The sequence below is a fragment of the Barbus barbus genome (genome assembly GCF_936440315.1).
Source record: "Barbus barbus genome assembly, chromosome: 28".
Taxonomy (NCBI): Eukaryota; Metazoa; Chordata; class Actinopteri; order Cypriniformes; family Cyprinidae; genus Barbus; species Barbus barbus.
In genome coordinates, this window is record NC_136756.1 from 9659544 (window position 1) to 9687033 (window position 27490).

Consider the following 27490-nt stretch of genomic DNA (forward strand, 5'->3'; position numbering starts at 1 on the left):
TTTCTTACTGTATTTTTGATCAAATAAATGCAGCCTTGGTGAGCAGAAGAGTCTTTCTTACAAATATATTTAAAAATCTGACTGACCACAAACTTTTGAATGGCGGAATGTTTTTGTATTGTGGTAAATATGTGTTTTTAAATTTAGTCATTTTATTTGAACAATACAGTTCAAAGTTTTTGGAATCCGTAAGATTTTTTTCTTTTTGAGAGAAATTGGTACTTTTATTCAATAAGCATGCATTAACCTGATCAAAAGTGAAAATCTTGAAACCCTGAAAAAAGGTGTTTAATAGTTTCCACAAAAATATTAGGCAGCACAGCTGTTTTCAACCTTTATGCAGTAAATCAGCATATTAGAATGATTTCTGAAGGATCATGTGACACTGAAGACTGGAGTAAGGATGCTGAAAATTCAGCTTTGCATCACAGGAATAAATGACATTAAAAACAATTATTTTAAATTGTAGTAATATTTCACAACATACATTTTATATTATATTAATAATTATTATTAATTTTATATTAATTATATAATATTAATAATCAATTTACTGTAGTTTTTTAGACAAATGCAGACATGATGGGCATAAAGGACTTCTTTCAAATCAAATTTATTTTAAGAAATTGTATTTTTAATATCTCGTGCATTTTCATTAAATCATGTTATATACACAGTAAAGGTCACTGCACACTAAGCCCGAAATTTTCGCACTTTAAAAAATAAATACGACCTCACGTTGTGTCAATCACGTTTGCACACTGCCTCCGAAACCTTCGTCCGTCAAAAAAAATTCTGATCAGATCGATTTTCTGTGTTTTCGCACATATAGCATGCATTTTGATAGGAAAGGATGGGGAATACGAAAAAACTGAAAAACGCATGCGAACATTTCAGACTCAGTGTGCAATGACCTTAAGGACCAGAAGTGAAAAATCAATATCAGCTGATCACAAGTAACAACATAAAAACATGTTCAAGGAAAAAATGTGTCCATGAATGAGTGTGAATACTTAAGACATATTGCATGATTATTTGGGAAAAATATAAATGAATAAAACTTTAACAATGATGTTTAGGATGGGACCAGAACACAATCTCCACAGCTCAATGCAGATGTTAAAATGCCTTCCACATCACGGTCTCCTGTGAACATGGCTTATTCACGACAACCGTGAGTACTTATACATCGTTCATTACTACTGATTCAAGCAGACATAGAAAAATATTTCTATTTCTTTGACTGATTAAAGGGATAGTTAATTAAAAAAGAAAATTTTAAAAATCTCTTTATTTAATCTTTATTTATCATGTTGTAAAAGACTGACATGAAAGAGACTAAATGACAATGTTTATTTTTGTGTGAACTGTCCCTTTAAGAATGTAGAACTTACATTTCCAGGGTTAATGCAGCTACAGTTTTCACTCTTGACCTACGTTATTCTTTTTCATTTACTCTTTCTCGTTGCATTCAGGTATAAAGCGGTTTACAACTATAAACCCCAGAACAGAGACGAGCTGGAATTGAGAGAAGGAGACATCGTTCAGGTCATAGAGAAGTGTGATGACGGCTGGTTTGTAGGTAATGGCCCTTTAAGTTTGCTTCACTCCACAGCTCATTCTGGCCAAGAACTGCCCTCTTAAACAGGATAGGTCTGTTTGACTTTGTAAAGAGATCAACCACTGGGATGAATGATATATTGTTACCATATTGATTACCACCTCATATTATAATTTTTAGTAATTATACTTTAATTGTAATGTTGCAATGGCTAAATTGACTTCAAACATTTAAAACTATTGATGTTATTTTAGTGTAGTCGGGCAGAATTATAGGGGCAGGTTAGTCTGAAATAAGCATTAATAATATTTAAGGCCTACAGTATTATATAGAATATTATACAGAATACACACTAAAAGACTGCTATGGAAAAAATGTAATTGAACATACATTGAGTGTCAGAAAAACTAAAATATGTGTAGATTTTTTGTTTTGTTTTAATTAACAGTGCAAAATTATTACATAGATGGATTTAAAGTTTGGTTTCAATAAGATAAAAAAAAAAATGTTTTTAAAAGAAGTCTCTTATGCTCGGCAATGCTGTATTTATTTGATCAGTAAAAACAGAAAATATTGTAAAATATTCTTATAATTCATAATAAGGGTTTTCTATTTTTGTGTACTTTAAAATATAATTTATTTCTGTGATGCAAAGCTGAATTTTCAGCATCATTACTCCAGTCTTCAGTGTCACATGATCCTTCAGAAATCACTCTAATATGCTGATTTGCTGCTCAAGAAACATTTCTGATTATTATCGTTGCTGCTTAATTGTGGAAATGTATTGTTTCATGATTCTTTGATGAATAAGAAGTTAAAAAGAACAGCATTTATTTGAATGAAAAAACTTTTGTAACATTAGAAATGTCTTTACTGTCACTTTTGTCAATTTAATTAATCCTTAATGAATAAAAGTAATATTTCATAATATAACAAAGCTGAAAGATGTATCTTTTAAAGATTTGAAGTGTGGTCTTAGTGCAAAGCCCTTCCCTTTGCTGCCCTCTCTCGGCCAATTCTCACATTACAGTACTGTCATTTACCACAGTGTGCTAGCAAAGCGGTAGCTGTTTTGTGTCACAAGTTTTCTTGCTTAAATGACATTGCATTCTATTTTTTCCTGCCAGGTACGTCTGAGAGGACCCAAGCTTTTGGAACATTCCCTGGCAACTATGTGGCACCAGTTTGAGAGCTTCCACCAGTTCTTGTTCACTGACACTACAGGCTCAACAACTAATACAAAATACAGTCTGTCTGTACTGCCACTGTACACTATACACAAAACCACTGCCCTTCTCACAAACACAAATATAAAACCATAAAAACTCCTTCACATCCTCCACCAAGCATGTGCACTCCTCACCTTACAGTATCTCTTGCAGACGTTGGACACTGATGGGTTTGACCACTCACGTGTGATGAAGCCACACTGCATTATGCTGTTGACATTATCTAAGATGACTTACTTAATTTTAACATCTTTGTAAAGTTTACCTTCATTTTGGTTTCAGATTTGTAGCAACATTGCCAACACTACATATCCTGAGGATCTGGATGTAAGACATGGTTAAAACCGTCCATTTTTTTCTTTTTTTTTCAGACGCTCATCACAGTTGTCATTTATCTGTTTTGAGCTGGCTTAGCTGATCGCCACATCGTATAATAACCAGCCTTTGCAATCATTATCAAGTGTCTAAGCGCTTAATGCAATTGTCACCAAGTGTTTAATCTGTCTGTATTAGGTTCATGTTAACTGTGTAACAAACCCAGCGTTCAACATTATCTTCAGCTTTAGGACAGGGAAAGAGTTGCTGTTTCAAACTCTTGTGTATGAGTAAAAGTCTCCTGCTCAGTGAAGAATTTGTTAGGGTTTGAGATTTGTTGGTGGGTTCCAGCCAGACTAGATTAAACATGGTTTTTAACTTTATATTAATGATTTAAATCCATATGCAAAACCATATTGAACTGAAAATGTTAATTAATGCAGGATCAGTCTTCAGGATCAGGATCAGAAGAACATCATGATTTGCATGCATATTCATTTACAGTAAAAAAAAAAATCTTAAGCAGTATTTTGCCTTGTTTTCATGTAAACATTATAAAACAAGAACAATACGTGCAAAATTGTACAAGGTAAAATTTCAGAGAATAAATCTTAAACTAAGTTTCTATGTTTTACATATGCTTTTCTTGTTTTAAGCATTAATAGTAATTTTTTATGCTTACAACAAGAACTAAAAATATTACATATCATGAGCTCTTATGATTTTACAGGTTAAAACGGGCACCTTAAAATGAAGTCAGCTTGTGTTTATTATGCCAAAGCACATGTGCACAGGTTTTAAGACAGGAGCCGCAGGACTTTTCACTGATGGTTTATGTTGGCTATAAAAATGGTTGTGGAAGATGCTGGTGTTCATTGAATTCCATCATTAACCGGCTTTGTCTTCTGTTTTTAATGATCTAGGAACTGAAGTAGCTGACTGCATTTTGTTGTACAGATTGTCGAATCGTTATCACACAGTTATCAAATAATGGAAAAAAGATAATATATTTTTATTGACACACAGTATGTATTGCAGTATGTAAGGTACTCACAGATTTTGATAATGATCAAATAAATAATGAAAAACATTGCTTTGTTACTTTCACTATTTGAATCCCTCTTATTGTCTTCATCTGAAGACTAAGTGCCTTGCAGCGCCTGCTTTATGCAGTAAATGCTTCTGTTGTTATTCACACGCTGTCGTTCATTAGTCAACACACCTATTTGTATGCAACAAATGAAATAATTACACTTGAAAACATGATGACAGATACATTTAGGTGAAAAGGCCAGTGTCATATAACTTATAATGCCTACATTTTCCAAAACACAGAAGCAGAACAACCTTTTATAACCTCAGAGCTGCTGACTGTTTGATCTTGTGTTTTGAGAGTGTACTGATTGATTTAGACAGTTCATATATATATATAATAAAATAGGGTGAACTGCATGGGACAGTTTTTGGTAGAATTGTAATATTATTATTTTAATTTATTAGTATTTTATAATTATTTGCTTTTATTTGATCAAAATACAGTAAAACCAGCAATTTTGTGAAATTTTCGTACAATTTTCAACAGCCATTACTCCAGTCACATAATCATTCAGAAATCATTCTAATATGCTGATCTGGTGCTCAAGATTATTATCATCAATATAAAAACAGCTGTGCTGCTTAATATTTTTGTAGAAATTGTGATATTGATTATTTTCGATACTTTGACGAATAGAACGTTCAAAAGAACATGCTTTATTTCAAATAGAAATCATTTGTAACATTATAAATGTCTTTACTGTCACTTCCCTTACGAAAATGAACCATGGTTTTACTCCAAATAATAATAAAAAAAGGTTACTATAGTTTAACCATGGTATTTGTAGTAAAACTGGTTATACAAATAATAATCAATACGCCAAAAAACCATGATTACTATTCTTTTACTACAATAAACCATGGTTAATTTTCTCAAGGTTTTTGATCAGTTTTCGAATAAAAGTATCGATTTATTTTATTTTAAGGTGATTTTAGAATCTTAAATTTAAACTGCAGTATTAATAGGATTTTCTCATAATTAATCACCGCCAGCAGGTGGCGCACTGGCACAGTATGTTATAAATATTTGCTTTTAAAAATCATATTTCTCTTTCATCCCACCTCCTCGACACGCCCCGCGTGCCACCCTCGCGTGCCCCCAGCCTGTATTTTGACAGCAACACGTGGCATGTGATGCTCCATCATCTCTACAGCGGAAACATTCTCGGGAAAAGTTAGAAAACACTGGGCGGTGTGGGAATTTGGTCACATGGAGCGCACAGCCTAAAAACCGACGCGCTGAAAGTGTCTCAATCAGGTCTGTGTTAGGAAGAGGACAGAGTTTGTGACAGAAGAGCTCTCCGCGCGTGTGTGCTTTTGACGTCATCCGCACAGGTGCCAAACGCAGAGTTGTGATTACTCCTAACCGCGCGCCAGCCTTTTACCAGGTAAGCCTTTATTTTCATTAATATTATAACTAAATATGTACCGTTACTGGGTTGTGTTTGTTTCGAAGTGATAGAACCCATCCTGTGGGTTTGCGTACTTCAGGTGAGGCGTGAAAAACAGTTCAGCATCCTTCAGTCTTTCACTGTCACTGCTGCATTCTCTATCCCTTTTACTGCATCCGGATGCTTTACTGAAAAGCCTGACTATCCTACTGAGAAATTAGAGAAAAACTGAATGTTTCAGCTTGTTTAAATGATGAAATGGATCTAATGTGTCATTTGAATCAACACAACAGCTGTAACACAACAGCTTAATTCAGAGGAGTAGTCAATCTGTAGTACTCCATCACTCAAAATCATTTCTTTCTTTCTTTCTTTCTTTCTTTCTTTCTTTCTTTCTTTCTTTCTTTCTTTCTTTCTTTCTTTCTTTCTTTCTCAAGCAAGCATATTAGTAAATATATAGTGCACCAAAATACTGTATGTTATAGGGAGATTAAACTAGACAAACTTAAGACACAGTTAAAAACCAAAGGAAGTTCAGACATATGTCTTTACATTATCCCAAAAGCCAAAGAGACCAGTTGAGACTAGGTGTTTAGTCTGTTTAAAAAAAAAAAAAAAAAAAAAAATTATGAAAAATGCATCTATTTAAAAAAAAAAAAATTTATATGTGAAATATATTTTCCTATACATATTGTACTCTACATTTGTGAGAAAACCAAAGCCATAAATTTTAACGAGTTGTTCCAAATTTGAGATTAATATCGCAAATAAAAATAATTGATTTCCTAAAGATTTTCTTTGGACACCGTACAAAATGCGCCCATTTTTGACTCTCTTTCTTTCAGGATAATTTAACGTTTTCGAGTCATGTCTGTGTTTTTTGTGTGTGTGTGTGTTCACATAGCAAGTGTCAAAACCTACCAATTTCCTACCATTTGGAATAAGGGGGGAAAAAAACACACATCAGTCCAAAAATTACGGAAGGATACTAAAGGGTTAAATGTGTTGGTGGAGGTAATAATGGAGAGTGGAAAACCTTGGGACACGCTTATACTTTAACCTTGAGTTCAGAATATAATGATGTTATTCCATATTAACATTTAAAACATTCTACATAAGAATGAAATCCGACTGGGTAAGAGACCAGATGATGAGAGTCCAGAATACAGTGTAATGTACAATAAGAGATTCAGTAACTGGAAACACTTCATTTTGTGTGCTTAAGATGCTCAAAAATGTTGTCTAGGTAGGGCAGCTCACTTGGTTTTAAGATGCATACTTCTGCTTGATAGTTGTCTTTAAATAGACTGTGATTCATAAGTGCATGCACTCAGTTGTTTTTGATATTTTGAGGGTATGCAATGGATTTTCTTGTATGCTGGTTGGGGTTTTGCTCCGGGACAGACTGGAATGTTTTGGATTCAGTTATGCAGAATAATGTGAAAAGTGACAATTAAGGCGTCAACACTGTCCAAACCCACATGGCCAGTCCCAGAAATGAGTAAATGTCTGACTTATACAAAGTTGCATTAAAAATAATCAGTTTCTACTAGTCGCTCCTGCATTGTTGCTGTAGCACAGCTCTCTGTAGGTTTAGAGTGAGAAGAATGCAGTTTTGAGGCTGGGCACTGAATGTGAATGATGACTGAGCAGTACTTTTGAATTGATGGGAAAAAGCCAGACGTGTTTCTGTACGCACGTGTCTATGCATTGACCAAACCCATTGACAGAGCTTTTGTACCTCTCTATTGTCTCCACCTGTGCAATTCTTGTCATCTCTCGATTTTTAGCTTCTCCCACACTGTTACTCTGCTTTATCCAGCTTCCATCACTCCAAAACATACACATTCTTCTCATTCATGTTTTACTTTTGGTATGCTTTTTTGTTCTAATATTTATTGGCGCAGGGTTATCATAAACTAAAACTATAAAAATATTTTAATTGAAATAAAGCTGGTATAATTAAATAGAAATGGAAAAAAAAAACTAAAGGAGGATGATGATAATTTGATAGAAAAAACTGAATTATGATTAGAAATGTTGCCTTGGCAACTAACTGAAAAAGCACTAAAGTGATAAAGCACTAAAATTACTAACTGGAAATAAATAAAAACTTAATCTGAAAATCAAACCTTGATAGTAATTAAAAAAAATTAAACACAAAAATGACAAAAGTGAACACACAAATAATAACAAAAAGCATAACATAAAAGCACAAATAATACTAAAATAACACTCGCCAGTAGAAAATAAAAATACAGAGTAATCTTTAAATACACTTAAAATTTAGTGTAGGCAATTTTGTTTACTCAGAAATTAAAATTGAGAAAAATTTGAAAAATTAAAATAGTATTTTCTTGTAAAAAGTACTTCAATAATCTGTTTCATTTACAACTTCAAAAAAAAAAAAGTTTACACTGTAGAGTTAGGAAATTTAAACTAGTATGACTTAAGAAATAATATTAATAATTAGATACATTTAGTTTGTTGGGCCAGTCCTAGACTGACTTCTCCATGATTTTGGTTTGGTTTCTGTCCATTTACATGACATTTGGCGTACTAAAAACAAGAATTTTTACTTAATTTTTTCATGTGACAATGTTGTCAAAAAATCTGTGCACACGGATCCGCGGAAATGGCTTAAAATGTTGTATTATGCATGCCAGGCTTGTAGTTGTAAAGACATACTGCGCAAACACATAATATGCATAGGCCGGCACTATTTATGCTAATTCACATTCTTGTGGTTTACACTTTAGTGGTTAAAGGGGTCATATGATGCGATTTCAAGTTCTTGCAGTAGTATTGTTGCTGCCGCCGGCACCATGTCCTGGAGACGCTGTGTTTCGTTGTGAAAGCGAAAGTACTTTGTTTGGGTTTCCAAAAGAGGACACAACTAGAAATCAGTGGTTAAGTTGAATTTACAACACTGTTCCAGAACGGTTCAACCCAAGTATTAGAGTGTGTGCAGTGTATTTTACGGAGGACTATTTCCTGATCCTGGAAGAGTAGCCAAAAAGTGGGGCAATTCCAACTTTGCAAGGGCAATCTGATGCTTCTGACTCTCAGCCTGTAAGTAAGTTTCTGCTGCTGACTATTCAAACGCGAGTTTTGAGCTTTGTAGAATAGTGCTTGTTTGTTGTTTCTCCGATCACAAATGCAGACATGGTAATATTTTCGCTGTGCGATGCGTAAAAAGACAGTATAAGTCATTATAATCAGTAATTATGTCCCCACTGGATGCAACAAATGCCTAGTTTATACTGGGTTTTATTGTTTTTGTGTGGTCGCGCTGGGACACGGCATCACAATGCGGTGAGGGCTGTAACATTTCCATCTCACGCTTGAGGTATTCAGCCAATCACTACGTACTGGATAGCTGTCCAATCAGAGCACGCCTCGCTTCTCAGAACGATGAGCTTTGTAAAAATCCGCGTGTAAAACTGTGTCGTGTAAACATGCCTTGAGACTCCTCCTCTGAGAATGCGTCATTCTTGCTCTCTCTATTCAGATATACCCAGAGTGCTAATAGGCCGTGAAAGACATAACATCCACAAACATGTCTTATAATTGCTTATGTCTCTGCACTAAAACCCTGTCATCTGTACAATAAATCAGCCATGTATTGAGACCACCAAGGCAAGCAGTACTGTTTATGGTTTTGATAGTCTCACTGAACCACAAAATAGCATCACATGCAATGCAACAATTCCATACCATTCCATTCCATATTCTGATGGTTATTTCATAGTTGGCACCAAACTAGACTTTTTTTTGTTTTTTTTTTTGCTTTGGAAACCACAGTTTTTGGATGCTTCCAGCATATGCAAAGTTTCTAGTCTCTCTTTGGTTTAGCAAGAATTTGCACCACATGCTCAAATACACAGGAAACTGCCTGCTCTGATATGATCTGTTGTCAGCTGTTGATGATGAAAGACACTGAGTGTCTCTTTCAATTCATAATTGTGTGTACATCTTTTCTTTTATCTGCAGAAAAGGTTCTCAGGCAAAAGAATCCACAGGAGGTGCACAGGCATGCATTTGTTTTTGTTCTGAAGGTGAATAATCCGGATTATACAAATACACATACACAAAGTTGGCAAAGAATTTGGCAACAGGACGTGATGTCATGCTGTAGGATTTCAATTAATAAATCACAAATAATAAATTCCAAAATGTGAATATATCCCATCTACTTTCCCTTTAAACATACAGGTCAAACGAGGTAAATGTTCTCATTGACTTAGCATCATCTTGCTGTATGAATTTGCAAGTGCATCAGACTTGAACGTCCTGAAGGCGAGATACTTCTTTTGCATGAGCTTGCATTTTTGCTTAACTGTGAAGTTAGGTGTGACTGCGTCTTTAATATGGGTTATTAGCATAATTCACGCCCAAACCATCTCCATATAAGGGTGACATATAGAATGTCACTTGCTGCATAAAGATGCATTCTCTCACTGAGGTTGATGGAGAGTGGTTGTGTTCTTCATTTCTAGTGCTTTCAGTTGTTTGTGTGCACAATGTGGTATCTTGTTGCTGGATTTCTGTCTCTTACCACATTTCCTGTGTGCTGTCTCTCTGTTTTGTAGCAGTTGAAGGCTGTCTGTGTTCTTATTTAAAGGCAGTAAACAGGATAATATGGTAGTCGTAATGATGGCGTATGTCTGTCTGCACCACAGTTTCTCTGTTCAGGGCAAAATCTACTCCATGTTTTCTGTAATTGAGGCCTAAAACTTATGCTCGATTGCATGCATACTTTACCAAAAACTGGGTCTTCTCTAACCACTTCCTTTGCAAAAAGTCACAACAGTGTTTAACCGCTGCTTATCGTTGCTATCGAGTCAGTTCAGATGAGTCAGTTCTGAATTGATGGCTGTGTTAGCAAATATAGAAAAGTGCAGTCTTGTTTCTATGACCGTGTCTGGAAAGCTTAATATAGAAGCTTGCACACTGGGTCTGGATTGAGAATTCATCTGTTTTGTGGTGAGCTCATGTGACTTTTTTTTTAAGAGGTTTTAATTTATAACCCTATATTAAACTTTAAATAAAAACTTTAATTTGATTGAAATTTGAACTTGATTTAAATGTAACTTTTAATTTAAGTTGATTTAAGTGTAATTTGAATTTAGCTTTTAATTAGGGCTGGGCGTTATATCGCATGTGATATGCATGCGCATCTCATCAGTAAAGCCGGTTGATGGAGATTTAGCTGGAGATTTAGCCGGTTGATGGAGATTTAGCCGGTTGATGGAGATTTAGCTGGAGATTTAGCCGGTTGATGGAGATTTAGCGCTAATCAAGGAACCGGCTTTACTGATGAGATGCGCATGCGATATATCGCCCAGCCCTACTTTTAATGCAATTTAATTGATCTTTAATTTGATTTAAATAATTTTTTTACTTTAATATTTTAATGTGATTTAAATTTAATCTAATTGCAATCAATCTTTTTTTGTTTTAACATTAAATTGAACTTTTCGTAATTAAATTATGTAATATTAATTTGATTTAAATTGATAATTTCTTTTAATTTTAATTGTTTAATTTGAAGTTATTTTAGTGCCATTTAATCTGATTTAAAATGAACATTTAATTTAACTTTAAAGCAAATTATATGTAAATCAAATAAAATTGAACGCAATTCAATTTACTAAAATTTTTAAAATTTGAATTAAATTTTTTAAATAAAATGTTCCAGCATTTTATGCATACAAGGAAAATTGCTGTTCCATTTGAGAATCGTGAAATTTTTACTGAAATGTTGCTATCGTGACAGTTCTATACAATGGCTTGTAAACCAAAGGACCACCATAGGAGCCTATTAACTAATAATTTTAATTTTTTTTCTTAGCTTTTTGTGGCCCGTGGGTAAGAAGGTATACTTGTCAGAACGCAGAGCTTGTGAATTCCTCCTGCTCTTGAGTCATGATCATAATACCTGTTTCTATGACAGCAAAACATATCAAACATAATACCCGAGGAGTGAACCGCCTTGCGTAACATGCGTCATGAAGATATAAATACCAAATATCGAAAACTGACGGTAATTAGCCACCACTGGAATGCAAAATTGTAATGAATCATTCAGTGAAATTTTCAAATACCAACACACCGTCCATTATTCAGACTGAGCTCATGTCTTCTATTGTTTATCTCCACCCAACGCCCTTTGCGTTCTTTTCTTCTTGTTGTACTGTGTAGTTTGCTGTTTCTTCATCAGTAATATGATGGATGGTATCAGCGTTGACTCACTGTCATTGAATGTGATAAGAATGTGGGGAATGATTTATTCTGGCGTGCTTTAACCAGAACGGGGAGGTGGTGTGTATCTGTGGCATGAGTGTGGTGCTGTGCTGACTGGGTGTGTGTTGGGCAGGTGTGACGGTGTTAAACTCACTCATGGGAGTGGATCATGGGAGAAAAAGCACAGTATGTTCGGTAGGTGTGGGGTGTGCAGCTACACTATAGACTCAGTGTATTGATTTATTACTGTACGGCTCATACTTTGAATCCTTGTAATTGGAATATGTGATACTAAATCTTTTCTAAGTCTGTAGTGTGATTTAAACTCAGAACACACCCTGGTCACATAATTTGTGGATAAGACGTGCAGTGTAATAATGCAGTGTATCTTAAGTCGGATAGATTTGGATAAAAGCGTCTGATAGATTTTTGAGTTTGACTTTAAAGACACATATGAGTCTGTGTTGATGGGAGGGGAATGTATAGTTTCAAAAACATTAACTAGACCTTTAATTGTGGTTTAACTACTCTTTATGGTCAGAACATTTCCTTTTTTTACATCGGTAAAAACATCGGTAAAATTGTAACAACCTAATTTTTATGATGAAATGTATTTATTCTGACTGTTTTATTGGTCTTCCGTAGTAGCATGCATACATTTAGATAATGATAACCACAGTTGAAATCACACATACAGCACCTCAATACCATGGTAAAAATGTACCTGTATGGAAATGACTTGTGTGCTGTATCAATACATTTAGTATAAATGCGCAAATGCTATAATCACAACAAATACTTTAATTGTATTCCGTTACTCAGTTAATACATTTTATGTCTACATTAATATTATGATAAAATTCTATATGAATATTCCACATTTCTGCCACAATACCATGGTGCAGTTAGTGTTACTATAGTAAATCCATGGTAAATGATGGCAATTTGTAAAATGAAAATGACGCATAAACATTACATCAAACATTTTATCGAGCTCTTGTTATCATTTTATGAAAGAAAATTACATTGTGATAATTATCATTATCGTTTTATCACCACACCCTACGTGAAGACTCCCTTATTATGTTAAATACTAATAAATAATCTTTCGTAGTCATCTAATAATTCTCATGTTTTTCCAGTAATTAAAAGAATGGAGAAAGTAATTTCAAACAATAGAACAATTACTCAAGTGCAACAAAACTTCTTATTAGTCTTCACTTCCCATTCCATGATTGTCAAATATAATAAATTACTGAATTAATGCTTTTGAGTTTGGACTGAGAAGCAGGTCTGCCATTATAAAGAATTGATTAAAAAAAATATTTTAAATTTATTTCTTAAATTATCATGTTTTAGCAGTGAGTTATTGTCAATATTTTCAGTATTAGCCTACTAGAGTAGGAAACGGTCCACTTCCTGAGAAGGTCTGACTTTTTTTTTTTTTTTTTTTTTTTTTTTTTTCATTTAAAGGCCACAATTCATGCAAACTGCTCTCAGACCCCATGAAATAAACCAAGTTGGCATAAAAGTTAGTCAAGTATGCACATGGGTGAAATGAATGTGTGTGTGATATGGAAAAGTTTTAGAGCTGTTGGATGACTTTGAGGTGTGTGAGTGTATGCTAATATTCCAGGCCACATCTGTCATGTCATGTAGTATTGTTGTACCGGAAGTCTTCATTCACATCTTCCACCAGATTTGTTTAGATGTAACCCAAAACAACACCAGTAAAATGATGGCAAAGTTTAGCAATATAGACTCGCACAGGCACACAAATATCCACTGAAGACCTTCGCTTCATGAAAAAATGTTATGTAACTGCTTCCGATATATCTTTCCCACAGATCTGAATACTGGAATTGGTGTCTTTTCCCATTACTCTTGGAGAACAGCTTTCTAGCCCTTGATGAGTCACTCAAGGTGTTTGGTGTATGAAAATAAAATAGGTATTCAACTTTATTAAAGCTTTCACAATGTTTTCCCTCAGGGTAAATATGTGCACAATATACAGCACAATATACAGCATTTGCCTTGGCTAGACTTAAGACTAACTTAACCTACTTGTTTAAACAGGATGTGTTTTGATTTGGGAAATCTTTTTGAGGTGAGGCACTTTTTGCAAAACAAGAGACGATCCTTCAGTTTGAACCTGGAATGTTTACTGAATTCTATAGGCCATGGAGATACTTGAGTGGCTGCAGGAGCAGTAATTACTGCACAACCAGATGTTCTGACATTTCTCAAAGTACTGGATGTGATGCTTGCTGTGAATATCTAGGGTTCACTTCAGCTTCAATATCCTAATTTGAATGCTATTTCAGTCAGAGAGCTTCCTGGCTGACCTTACCGTCTGGTCACTCAGTTTTTACTGTGATGGAGGCAGAATGGGCTTTCTGTAAGCATCTCAGTATAGCATCTGAGCAGAATGATTGGTGCCAGATTTGAAAAGAATTAAATAGCTTGATAAGCAACTTTACATTTAGGAAAATATTGTACCACAAATGGGAGTAGATCTGTAAATTGAGCTAAAATATTAAGAACTTGGAGTCATATTTCATCGCAAAATTTAGAGGACAAAAAAGAGAAATCATTTGCATAAAAAAGACTATTATACTTTGTGGCATTATTTTCATGACAGTTATGCAAAATGAACAACATTTTGCATCCGGTTCTCATTAATGCAACGCAATGCAAAAATAAACATACGTATGCAAATAAATAAATACAGTAAATACATAAATGCATAAATAATCTTTAATTTAAAGTGGGTTGAAACTCTTTGAGATTATGTAAATGTAAAGTGATATATAGCAAATCTCAACTGCTTGATTATATCTTAAAATGTAAATTCTATTGCCCAGCTCTAATCTGCTAAATGGCATGAAAATATTAAATATAAAAACAAATGTGATTTTCTGTAAAGCTGCTTTGAAACTGTGTATTGTGAAAGGTGCGATGCAAAAATATGTAGGGCCTACTTAATTTGAGTTGGTTTGATTCTTGATTTGATGGGATTCTATTCAAGCAATTTTGCAAAACTTAAATGATTCAGTACGCAAATTTGATTCAAATTTGAAAGATTGTTTTATTCAGTACACAGTTTGATTCAAATAGTTAACTGATTCAATTTAGTATATTTTTAATACAATTACACTGAACAAAATTATAAACGCAACTTCCTGCAGCTATAATTACTTATAATTACTATAATTAGCTACTGTTGTTATAATGTGAAATTCAGAATGCAAAATGTATTATTAGTTGTAAAATAGACTTCAAATTCTTTCATTTATAAAAAACACATTTTTTCTTTTTTGTTCAGTGTGAAATGACTTCTTGACAAATTTTGTGAGCTTGTACCGTTTCACTATCCTCAAACTTACTTTGTAGTGATGGGTGCTAAAACCTTATGTTTGGCTTGTCGGGTTTCACTGGCTCTTTAGCCTTTTCTCAGAAATCCTCTGACCTTCTCAAGTTTAAACTGAGTGCCAATGTACCGTACAAAATGAAAGCTTTATGCGTTCTCTCTTTCACAGACACCAACACCCCCTCACTTGGATGTGAAACGGTTGTAACTAAGCAAATGTTTTTTGACAGCCTCTCAGCTCTGGCCAATTCCTGATAAGAAAATTTGGTTTTGTGAGTGTAAAAGATTTTCACAATACAGACCTTGAGACATTGGTTGATAGTTGGGGCTTGAGAATACATTTGATTTAGGGCTGCACTAAAATTACAACCATTGCAATTTATGTCAAAATGCCATTAAACTTAAGACAAAATGGGTTGAAAATATAAGCGGAAAGAGGTCTGATAACAGAAACCTTGATTTTGAAGATACACAGTTTAAGGAAATATCTATTATGTTACTATTATTCTTTAAGTAGGTCTGACATACTACCTTAATTTGGCGAAAGCTAAATATTTTTGTAAACTTTAACTGTTTACATTGACTTTTTGCATTGACTGCACCACATTTTTCTCTTTAGAATCTTTTATTTTTTTATTATTTTATTTATCCAGAATCATGCGGCTCTAGTTTTGGTTTTCATTTTAATTTCCAAATTCATTCTTGAATTTATTCCAGTGCAGAACTGATTCAACACTTAAAGCCTCGACTCATTCACATCAAAACCACTCATTCCATTCAGATCCTGGATTACTGGCTTTTCATCAGAAACAAGTTCCTGTAATAGTTTACGTTCCATTCTTACAGTTCTGTGGTATTTTGATTTATTCTTGTATTATATCATAACACTATGCCTCATTTGAAATAATGTCATAAGACCGGTCATTGTGAAAACATGCAAGGTGAGGGGAAAGTTGGCCAGTTTGAAGCAGTAATGGCAGTCCCTGATGGCCCTAACCTTTGAGCTGTCTCATGGACTGATGCTGACAGAAACAAAAAGCTAATAGCTGCAGGTTAGGTGTGTTGTTAGGAAACAATCACGCCGAGCGGACACAGATTCCATTCACTTTGTTAATAAGAACAGCAAGAGGATCAGCTCATCCTGTGTTACTGTGCAGTTAGCATTGCACAGCCGTTACTATGTATCTAAATGCGTAAAACCAGTTGACCGATTTGCCAGTTTTCCATTCTCACATCTCCTTAAGTTTCCTCTCGTTGAAGCAAAAGAACTCAAGCTTATGGTCTTTTGGCAAACGCCAACAAATGTCAACATGGAAACATGGACTTCCCTAAACCTGCCTTTTATTTTTGAGATGCAAATACTTTCACTTTCCCAGTCAGCCGAACAATGTCTATTTTTATCTTGCAGACCTACCCTCTCTGCCTTTCCTTCCCTTGATTATGAAAAAGGTTCAGAATCAGGTCCAAGCTATTGATTGTTTGTTGTGGATTAGTCAGGTGCTTGCAGTGGGGCAAAAAATAATTTGAGCCCCTTCTGATTTTGTTCGTTTGCCCACTGACAAAGAAATGATCAACCTATAATTTTAATGGTAGGCTTGTTTTAACAATGAGAGACCGAGTAACAACAAAATCCAGAAAAACGCATTTCAAAAAAGTTATAAATTGATTTGCATTTTAATGAGTAAAATAAGTATTTGACCCCTTCGCAAAACAGGACTTAGTACTTGGTGGCAAAACCCTTGTTGGCAATCACAGAGGTCAAACGTTTCTTGTAGTTGGCCACCAGGTTTGCACACATCTCAGGAGGGATTTTGTCCCACTCCTCTTTGCAGATCCTCTCCAAGTTGAACCTTCAGCTCCCTCCACAGATTTTCTATGGGATTAAGGTCTGGAGACTGGCTAGGCCACTCAAACACCTTAATGTGCTTCTTCTTGAGCCACTCCTTTTGTTGCCTTGGCCGTGTGTTTTGGGTCACTGTGATGTCACGGCGTAGTGTGTTACCAATTGTTTTCTTGGTGACTATGGTCCCAGCTGCCTTGAGATCATTGATAAGATCCTCCCGTGTAGTTCTGGGCTGATTCCTCACCGTTCTCATGATCAGTGAGACTCCACGAGGTGAAATCTTGCATTGAGCTTCAGACCGAGGGAGATTGACAGTTATTTTGTGTTGCTTCCATTTGCGAATAATCACACCAACTGTTGTCACTAGGGCTGCCACTAACAACTATTTTTATTTCGATTAATCTATCGACTAATTTTTTCGATTAATCTGTTAATCTAGACGATTAATGTCCTGCAAAAAAAATCTACAATTTCACTTAAAAATATTTCAATAAATCAAATCCAAATTTCTATGAAATCCTTTTTTAAAGCAAAAGTGAAGTGCAACAGAGTGCAAGAAGCAAGCGTCCGTCTCATAGTCCAAATCACTGAAATCACAGTTCAGTATTATAGTGTGAGAATGACAACATATCCACACGTTCTAGTCTACTAATAATAAAATTATAATCAAACACTTTTTAAAGGAGTATTTACCAGAAATATTATTTACCAGAATTTATTTAGGTGAAAAATGTAAATGTGCAGTATTTCTGAAAAAATACTTTTTAAAATATAAAATCAATTAATTCAGGAATTTGATTAATACAGTATTCCAACTGTCCTAAAACACATTATAAACAGCTACGATCACTATGCATATCCCATCCTAGTGGTTTGGTTTTATCAAATAACATTTCTATAAATGGAACAAGGCACTTAGTGTTGTCAAAAGACCCGGTACTTCGGTACCAAGTCGGTACTAAAAAAATGAAAACGTCACGGTACCAGGTTTTTTTAAGTTCTGGATGCGTACGGCCCTATGATTTCCGCGATGCAGAAACGCGGACGGAATCTCGGAATCCAGTTATAAAAACGGAGTTTACAGTTTAACTCGGAATGTCACAGAATTTGTCAAAGTTTGGATGAATTAATCAAAAGTAGGTCATTACACTTAAATCAAATCGCGACATGGACTAGTATCTGTAAATATTAAGCTGCAAAAGTTGATTCAAATGTTGATGCAAGTTTTTTTTTTTACTAACTTACACTGAATCGCGCCTGACGCTCGTGGTGATTTTATCATCTGCCGTCTCAAAGAGGACATTAATACATAAACAACATCTCCAGAACTTCATTTGAGTAAAACCAGCGTCATATCATATAGCTACACACAGAAATTTAAAGGTATTCATGGCAACCCGTCAAAATAAAGGTTTATCTTAAAGACATTGTGCCAGAAATATATTGCTATTATTTAGTAAACGTATGTGATACTATTACTACTGTTGAAAAAATTAATAAATCTTTATTTTTAAAGAAATAATCGCACTATTTCTTCCATATTTAAATTTTAATAGTAAATCCCCTTTATTTACCAAAAAAAAAAAAATTATTTAAAATTAGTATTTTAAATTAATTAAAATACTAATTAAATTTGGGTGAAACTTGTTTACTTGTTTTTCATACTTATTTAAAATTGTGTTTCAAGTTTTTCCGCAAGTAATATAAGTATAAAGAATGGTATTGATTTTTGTACATTTTTATTTTTGTTTGACTTTATTAATAAAAATGTGTATTTTAATTAGCATGTTTTTGTGTTTTGCTTTGGTACCGAGAACTGTAGATTTTCACTGGAAAATCCACGAATACTGAAATTTTGGTACCGTGACAACACTAAAGGCACTTAACAACATCGACTGCTTAATTACCGTATTCAAATTAATTTGGCAGAATTTCTCCCCTTCATTCAGAGCAACAAAAACATAGAAGTGCAGTTATTCTGTGTGAATCTAGTAACGTAGTTCTTTTTCTTTTTGGCTGATGCTAATGAGAGCAACCGGGATCCTCGCTGACATGCTGGATTAATTGAGATTCTGAGGGGAGGGAAATGTGGCTGCCGCCTCCTCTGTGATAACATAAAAAAACTCAACAACAGCGCAGAGCAGCCAGTCTCTAGAGGCCACAGTAATTAAGAGAGATCCTCCCGAACAGAGGCATCGTTAAGGCTGCTAATTGCCTGGAGAGCTAATGATGGGGTAGATTTGCATTCCCTTGGACCAAACTCTCCAAGAATGCAGCGACATCCGTAGCCTCAGCTGGCTCACGCTGGGTAGGACAGACATGAGAGCGTGCGGGTTTATGTTTGTCCCGTGTATGGAGCCAATTTCAGGCTTTCTCCTGTTGATATTAAATTCAGGACAGCGTGACACAGACGCTGACCTATCTACAGTGTTTACATGGGCAGATTCCTTAAATTCTTTCTTTAATTACTTCATTATCAGGGCTGTATGAGCCATGTGGTCTTTTCAAAACACAGTTGGTACTGTATATGTGCAAATAAGGCTGGGTGGTATGACACTATATGAGTGAATGGTGTCAGCTGGTTATGCTAAGCTTATGCTAATATGTTTGTATTTTAGAAGATATATTTGTGCTATTAGTCATGAATGATTTACATGTGAGTGTGAGTAAGAATGTAAGAGAGGTGTTTTTCAAACGTTTTAGGAAGTAGTTATACTGTCTTTTAGATTTACCAAGTATTTCATTTAAGGATATTAATATGATCAAATATTTTCTTGATTGATATTAAAATTCTAATACCATTTCATCTAAAAATTTAAATTACAATAAAATAAATAAATACAAATCAATTTAGGCATAACATAATAATTAACAGTATTATAAACAGTATGAAAATTAGTATTTACATTGAAATTAATGCATATTAAAATTCTATACTATTTCCTCAATTAAAAAAATTTTTTTTTTAAATAAGTCGTTTTAGGCATTAGAATTATAATGTACAGTATGAAAAATGAATTATTATTAAAATACTATTTTGTCTAAAAAAATTAACTAAAATTTGTTTAAATGTCAAATTAGACCTATTATAATGTGCAGTATGAAAAATAAATTTACATTAGAAGTTCATTCATTTTAAAATACTATTTTGTCTAAATTATAAAAACAAACAAACAAAACAAAAAACAATTAGTTTGTCAAATTAGGCATGACAATGTATGAGAAATGAAAGTTCATTGATATTTGCATAGGTTATATTTACAGTAACAGTGTTATAAAAGTGTTTACTATTAACTTTAACTTGGCTTTAATGCCTGTTTAACATGCAAAACATTTTAAATAGAATTTCCAGCTAAATATTACTATGGAATTAAATGGCATGGTTTGTCATACTGCCCCTAATGTACAATATAACAAATGCCTTTTTTCTTCTTCTTCCCAAAGTAGGACTTTGTGGTAAGTTTGTGCAGTCTGTGTTTGAAAATAGTTCTGAAAATTTAAGAGTATGGTGGACCAACCTTTAAATGACTGGAGTCTTTTGACTAGGTGTGAACAGTGGCTTTTTTCCTTCATTGTTGCATAAGTACATTGAAACTATCAAAGGTCAAATCAAGGTGAGTAAGCAGACCGATGGGGACCGATAAAGGCTGTAAAATTCAGTTCAGTATCGGAGGGAAAACAAACTGCCCACGCCCAAAAACAGTAGTTTTACATCGTATTTCTAATCTGAGATTTACAGTAGCTATAAAACATCACAGATCACATTCCAGAGCCCATGTGCTGACTGACAACAAAGCCGGTTCTCATACGTCACTTCATCCTGACAGCAAAAAGTTCTCGTTTTTGAAGTTTCCACCAGAGAGTCCAGGCATGTTTTAGCTGTCAGGTAAATAGTTCATCAACGGCTTAGTGGGATCTTCTACAAGGCTGCTGCAGGCCAAGGCCTCATTGGTGTCTTCAGTATCCTTAAAGGGACAGAACACACAAAAAATGAAAATTGTTATCATTTACACTGACTGAAACACATATAGAGCTGTATCAGGCAGCAGAACACTGTCTGCACTCCCACTGGTAGTCAATGCATTTGCATAGTTGAATAATGTTCCAGTTGCTCTTTTGCATCCAATTGCAATGATGACTGGAGCTTTTCAGCTTCAAAAAGCCTTCTAAAGCCATCAAAAGTGTCTATATCCACAAAGCTATTAGTACGCTGTATATTTCGAAAAGGCTTGTCACATAAGCAAGTCATATGGATGACTTTTATTAAACTTATGGCGCATTTGCATCTTTTTTTGATGCTTGAAATGTTCAGTCTCCATTTATCGTAATTACATGTTAAAGAGCGACCAGCACAGTCTTGGTTGCATGCGTAATTTATCTATTAATGTTCCATAGAAGAAGAAAAAAAGTTGTGCATATTTGGAACAATACAAGGGTGTGTAAATTTAAAATTAGTTTTTTTTGGAGCTAGTTAGTTTTAAGGAATATTTGTGTCAGATAGACTGACGTGATCTGATGCAGATTCTTTTAATTTGAGGTGAATTGTTGGTTGACTGGATGTTTTTTATATATAATTTGAATAAACCAAGACATGTACACACTAACTTAATAATTTATGTATTTCACACTTTTTTTTTAACCATTTATTTACAGTGACTATAGAGCGAATGCAGGAAATGAATGGGGAGCAGGGAACTGGCATTGGGAAATAATGCAAATCAAGTTGCGTTCAACTAAAGCTATGAGTTTTTGGCCTCAAAACTTGTCTGAAGAGCAAGCTGTCTTGACTACTAAATCCTGTGGTGGTCTTTGCCATGGTTCTGCTTGGTTTTTGTATGGAGCAAATGTCTCTGTAAACTCTAAGGTCTTCTACATGGGTGCTCGTTGCCCTGCACATATGTTAGTAATAAATGTTTGCACCACCACTTACCATGGTCTCAATGAGGTTCAGTGCATTTGAAGTGGGTACAGTAAACCAGCATGGCTCCAAATAGCTCATCATTATGAATGTCCATGATTACTAAGGTCTACACAATGGCTGAGTCTTTATCTATTTGTTTAAATGTTTGATATAGTTGCAATATTATTTTGTTGCTGTTAAAGTACCAGCATTGTGAATATTGTAATGATTTAATTCACTTTTATCTGGCCAGCTTAAGATTTGAGTAGCTCAGATATTTTAAATGCTTAATAGCCATTGTTAATGTTTTAATACCTGTTTTAAAATCATTTTAATTTCGGTGAATTAGTTATTTAAAATAGATTATACCCAATAATCTGTTTAAATGACAAATTCTAAACTGGATTCCTTGTCCTTATTTTTAACATTTTGCAACAGCATCTGACTTTTTTATCAAAATGATGGCTCCTTAGTTCAAAAGTATAATCCTTTTAACAAACTCTTTCACTAATTTTAATCATTAATATTGAAGAAAATATTAAACTGCGTTTTTTGGGGGGGGTTAAGAAACTCAAACTGAATCTAAAGTGATTTCTCGCTCTCCTTATGGATGCTACAGCTTTGAAAATGCGCTCCAGGAATGTCAGTCATGTGGCACCTCTCTATGATTCTTGATTGCTACAGTGTCGGTGGATTTGAGCTGCAGTCATGTGGAATAGGATGAAAGGTGTTCTTAAGAGCAGGTGAAGGTAGTTTACCTTTCAACAGCAGCCAGTGGCTCAGAGATGTGGAAACTATGAGACACATCTGTGGCATTTCAGCTTGATGCCAAATTAAACTTGACCGACGCTCTCTCCATCTGTGGGTTTTTTGCCTCTTCTCAAACTCCTTCTTTTTTTCCTCTCGCAGCACTCCTGAGAGCATCGGGCAGCAGCCTGTGGTCACATGATGCCATTTACAGTGAACCTGATTGGCCCGTCCCCCTGGGGATTCAGAATTTCTGGAGGGCGAGACTTCAAGAAGGCCATAACAGTTTCCAAGGTAAAGTTTTCATCCCCGTTAACCAAAGTACCAGTCCAGAACATTGTTCATCTCTTTGTTTTTTGCATCAGCGATTAAAGCAATGACTTTTCCCATTACACACTGTATTGTACTCTGTCTCCCTGACTACTTCAACCAAACAAGACCTGTATAATTAAAGAGGAAGTTTCTGGTTATTGTATTACATTGCAGATGGTCAAGCTATTGTTTTTTTGTTTGTTTTTTTACTACTTGCAGGTATTCTCCATTCTCTTTTTAGAATAATAGAAAATATGAATATGAACTTACGCAACAATGTATAAAAGTTAGGTTTAAGCACAGCATGAATCAATGGGTTCCCCTTGGAATAACAAAAAACCAAACATAACCATGGATCTAATAAGAAAGAGAAAAATCTCAAACTCATCCAAACTATTATCGCCAACAACTTGTAAACATCCGAGAAAGTTTTCCATCATACACCCCAATAAACTTTACAAAATCAACCCTGTGGCTGGTGGAAAAAACTTTGAAAATCACTGGGACCAAATTATCTACACTCCACACCAGAGTAACCCATACATTTTTGTTAATAGATGGAGATTCTTCTTGAACTCCATTAGGACTCTTTACTTTTCAGTTGACCCTTATTAAAACCAGTGAAACCGGTTTTAGAATTTTTATCAAAAATAAAGAAAACGCATCTTCTAAAGGTCTATATCTTTCATTGTTTTTTTTTCACATCATGAATATAGTTCTGGTAACTGGTATGGACTACAACTATAAACAAACAAAAAATATGTTGGGTTCACACTTATTTAGCGTGAGACTGGTCTCAGAACAGGTTAATCAATTGCTTTTTTTTTTTTTTTTTAGTTCAAGCTTTCAACACTCAGGCAGTTGTGAGACTGTTTTTCAGCTGGGAAGTTCAGAATCTGCTGTACTTCTGCCACCTAGTCTGGAACCCATTTATTTTTGTTTTTAATGGGCTTTGGGACAGTTTTCAAACTGAACCAAAACGGTTCTTCTCAAGTAAAAAAATAAAAGTTTATTTCATGAAAACGAATTCCATGTTGTGATCTAGAAATAAACCATAGTGTTTCAAATTAAAGGCAACTAATGGAACTTTTCCTTTCAGATCCTGGTCACATCTGCATTGTAACCAAGAATTCCATTGCATTTAAACACAAACCGCTTTAGAACACTGAGATTTTCAAATTTATGGCTCTCATCATCCTTGTTTCCCCATTACCACACTGTTTCAAATGCACTATTAAAGGGACAGTTCACCAACCCCCCATGTTGTTCCAAGCCCCTAAGACTTCTTATCATTTTTCTTTGAAACACAATTGAAGCTAATCTTAATGAAACCTGAGAGTTTTCTGTCTCTCCATTGAAAATGTATGCATCAAAAACTTTGATGCTTTAAAAAGTTCATAAAGACATTGTGAAAGGCTGCAGGACTTCTAAAGAGCTCTGATTGCTTTATTTGATGAAAACATTTAATTTAGTCTTTTATTCACACACAGACATTAGTCAGCACACATATTCAGTTCATCAAATATAGTAAATGTGCTTGATACAGTTTTCATTTTTGTGTGAACTACTCTTTAGGGACTTCACTGTCTCAGACTTCTATGCTTGTGTTGTTCCCTCAACAGGCAATATGTGAGGAAAATAAGTGCTTAACCGTGTCCATGCAGTGCAGGAGACCTTTGGTATTGAGAGGGGTTGTAAAAAACACAGAATAGAACAGCACGGGGTGTTTTTTTTTTTTTTAACAGGGCACCAAAGGGCCACATGGAGAGACGGGTCAAAGTGTAGTAGCAAGAGTTTGGCATGGGCGCACATCTTGTGCTCCCCTCTTTTTATTGCCTTTGTCTGAACTCCCCTTTTAGACTCTCTGTGATTCCTTAAGCTTTACATACATGTTTTGACACTGTTGCATGAGAAAAACTTCAGAAACTATCTACCTAGATATTACTATAAAAATACTTGACACCAATGAGAGTTACTGCATAATTGAAATTCTTTAGTGAAGTATGAGTGTAAGCGCTCATCTGTCTCTCAGGTCTTCACCACAGTCAGACACAGAGTGAAAGGATAGTCGCACTCCACGTGAAGCAAGCCGTACTCTGATTACATGAGACGCGCTCCATTGTGCGTCTCTGTAGCAACAGTTAATTGGCACTTGAGCAGGTCCTCAGACATGGCACCTCTGCCCCTTCGCTTTCAGCTAACAACAACAACAACAACAAGAGCTGACTGGCAGTCTGCAGGGCCTCTCTGTGCCGGGCTGTTTGGGTGTTTTGATTCGAGCTGAGGTGTTGCTTTCCTCCTCTCCTACTAATGAGGTTGTGGCCTTATTTACTATTGAGTCTTGAGGGGATTCAAAGCTTTGCTCAACTAACAGCAGCCCTTGTTTAGTTGTTTTTAAGATTCCCGCCAAATTTAACAGTACTATAAGTAAGCCAATGGTGGGTTGATGCTGAAAGAAAAGTCTGTGGTGTTATTAAAACATTGCTCTGTTTGACACTTCAACAGTGACTCAACCAAGTTTGGGGCAGGAATTTTCAACCAAATGTCAGACGAGAAAGTGTTCAGAAAACCTGTTTAGTAACAGTCCTATGTTTTGGCAATTAAATTTGTACACAAACTAGTCGGAATACAAATTGCGTGAATGGAAGCAATAAACATTACTAATAATTCAACAGATCATATCTATGTTAGCAAGCTGACATAATGTTTCTGTGGAGTTTAAACGAGTGGAACTGTTCCATTTATCACAGAAAACCAAATTGTGTTTTGAAGTAGTAGCAAAAAATGTAGTAATATGTGATGTTTTTAATATTCATTAAACAATACATCTGTTAACTCAAATTTAATGGTTTTATTCTTAATGGGGCGCAGACTGTACATGTCGGAGTTCTGATTGGTTGAATGTTTTTGTCTAAAGGTGAACACTGGCAGTAAGGCAGAGATGGCCTGTCTTCAGCCTGGTGACATCATCATGGAGATTAATGGACTCAATACTGGCGAGATGCTCAACGTAGAGGCACAAAACAAAATCAAGAGCTGCACGACTCAGCTGCAACTTCTCGTAGAAAGGTGAGGGTGCCTCTATTTTCTTTATCTACATTGCTTGTCTTTCAGTGATGGATGCAAGTGCATTAGTACTTGTCTAAAATGTCAGTGGTGGTCATGAAATACAAGAATCAAAACATTTTGCACAAATTGTGGCCGTATCTACTATCTACTGAAATCCCAAAAACAACTTGAGTAACAATAACATCTGACATGAATTTTCCAGTAAATTTAGTATCTTATACTCAAACACAGTTAAAAAATATGTATTTCAGGTTGGTAAAGCCAACTCTTATGTTCAGTCCTGAGTGCAGGTCTTGAGACACTGACGTGTTTCTATGATGATCGGAGATGATCGGTTCACGTGCCGCTTGAACTGAGGCCCTACAGCGATCTGTCACGACTCATTAAAGAGCCACAAAATGCTACTTATTGTTTGAATTTATTAAAAAAATTACAAAATTTTAAAGCTTTGTTTGATACCTGAAGCAACCTGCTCTGTTTTGTCTGTTGTTGTGTTGTCTTTCTCTTTGCTCCGGGATTAATTTTTCACTGCGTGAGAACAGTGTAGTGTGAGAGCCGCATGGCTTGTCAGACATGGCAAAAATAACTAAAGGGGGCGGGTCTTTGCAAAGGTCAATTGGCGATTGGCTCTTTTATTTAGAAAGCGAGACTTTTTCTGCCCTATTGTATGTTGCACTTACCCCCGTTCAAAGTCTTGTCTTGGTATGTATTTGTTGAAATCCAGTAGCCACTAAATGTTTAAGGGAGTTAGAGATTTGTTCCATGTGGTTGTGCTGCTCCTACAGTAGCTGTTTTTAAATGAAAGAAATCCCTCTAAAATACCTTGAGGTCAGATGAACCCAAAACCAGTACAATTATACAGGATTTAGTTGATTTAAATCAATTAGTCAACTACCTGTTCAGTCATCTCATTGGCTAGTTGAAGCCTGTAATTTTGCTCATCTTTGTCAGCACAAGTTAACACACTGTTCTGGCCAGAACAGTACATTTTGCTCTCTCACACACATGCACTTTGAGCCCTGTGTCCATGTGAGTACATTTTTTTCCCCTTCTGACCTCATGTCTCTGACCAGGCCAGAAACAACACTGGGCCCACAATGGCACTCTAGCTCTGTGTGTGTGTACTGTAGCCCACAGTATTGGAGGAAGAGGATGTGTGTCTGCCCTCTTCTAAGTTCATATTAGACTATGAGTTATGCAAGTATCCTGCTGTCTACTCGACCCTTTAGTTTTCAGGACAATCCGTCTACAAATAGAAGTGCCTACAGTATGTATTAGAGGAGGGACGCTGACTTGTGTCTAATTCAGTTTGAAGAATTTGAAGAATTATTGGCATGAATGAGAGTTTCCTTGAGCTGTTTTGTAAAGTGTTTCCTCTTGGCAGCCAGATAGTGTAACAAACCTGGGGTCAG

General features: G+C 35.2%; 2 protein-coding genes across 8 annotated transcripts in view; both read left to right on the forward strand.

The window, feature by feature from the left end:
• sorbs3 (sorbin and SH3 domain containing 3) overlaps positions 1-4176 on the forward strand; it is a 53247-nt gene extending 49071 nt beyond the window's left edge. For 4 of the 6 annotated variants that reach the window (XM_079383532.1, XM_079383533.1, XM_079383531.1 and 1 more), the window contains 3 exons: positions 1080-1174; positions 1476-1582; positions 2689-4176. In XM_079383532.1, the coding sequence (XP_079239658.1) occupies positions 1080-1174; positions 1476-1582; positions 2689-2750 (264 nt within the window). In that variant the 3' untranslated portion in view covers positions 2751-4176. The remainder of the gene's footprint in view (positions 1-1079; positions 1175-1475; positions 1583-2688) is intronic. The other 2 variants (XM_079383536.1, XM_079383535.1) reach the window with 1 other exon arrangement.
• Positions 4177-5291: 1115 nt separating this feature from the next.
• The window catches only part of pdlim2 (PDZ and LIM domain 2 (mystique)), a 57983-nt gene continuing 35784 nt past the window's right edge, over positions 5292-27490 (forward strand). Inside the window, exons 1-3 of one of the 2 annotated variants that reach the window (XM_079383543.1) lie at positions 5292-5588; positions 22860-22991; positions 25927-26078. In XM_079383543.1, the coding sequence (XP_079239669.1) occupies positions 22896-22991; positions 25927-26078 (248 nt within the window). In that variant the 5' untranslated portion in view covers positions 5292-5588; positions 22860-22895. Of the gene's footprint in view, positions 5589-10437; positions 10578-22859; positions 22992-25926; positions 26079-27490 lie in introns of those variants that run through there. The other variant, XM_079383544.1, reaches the window with a different exon arrangement.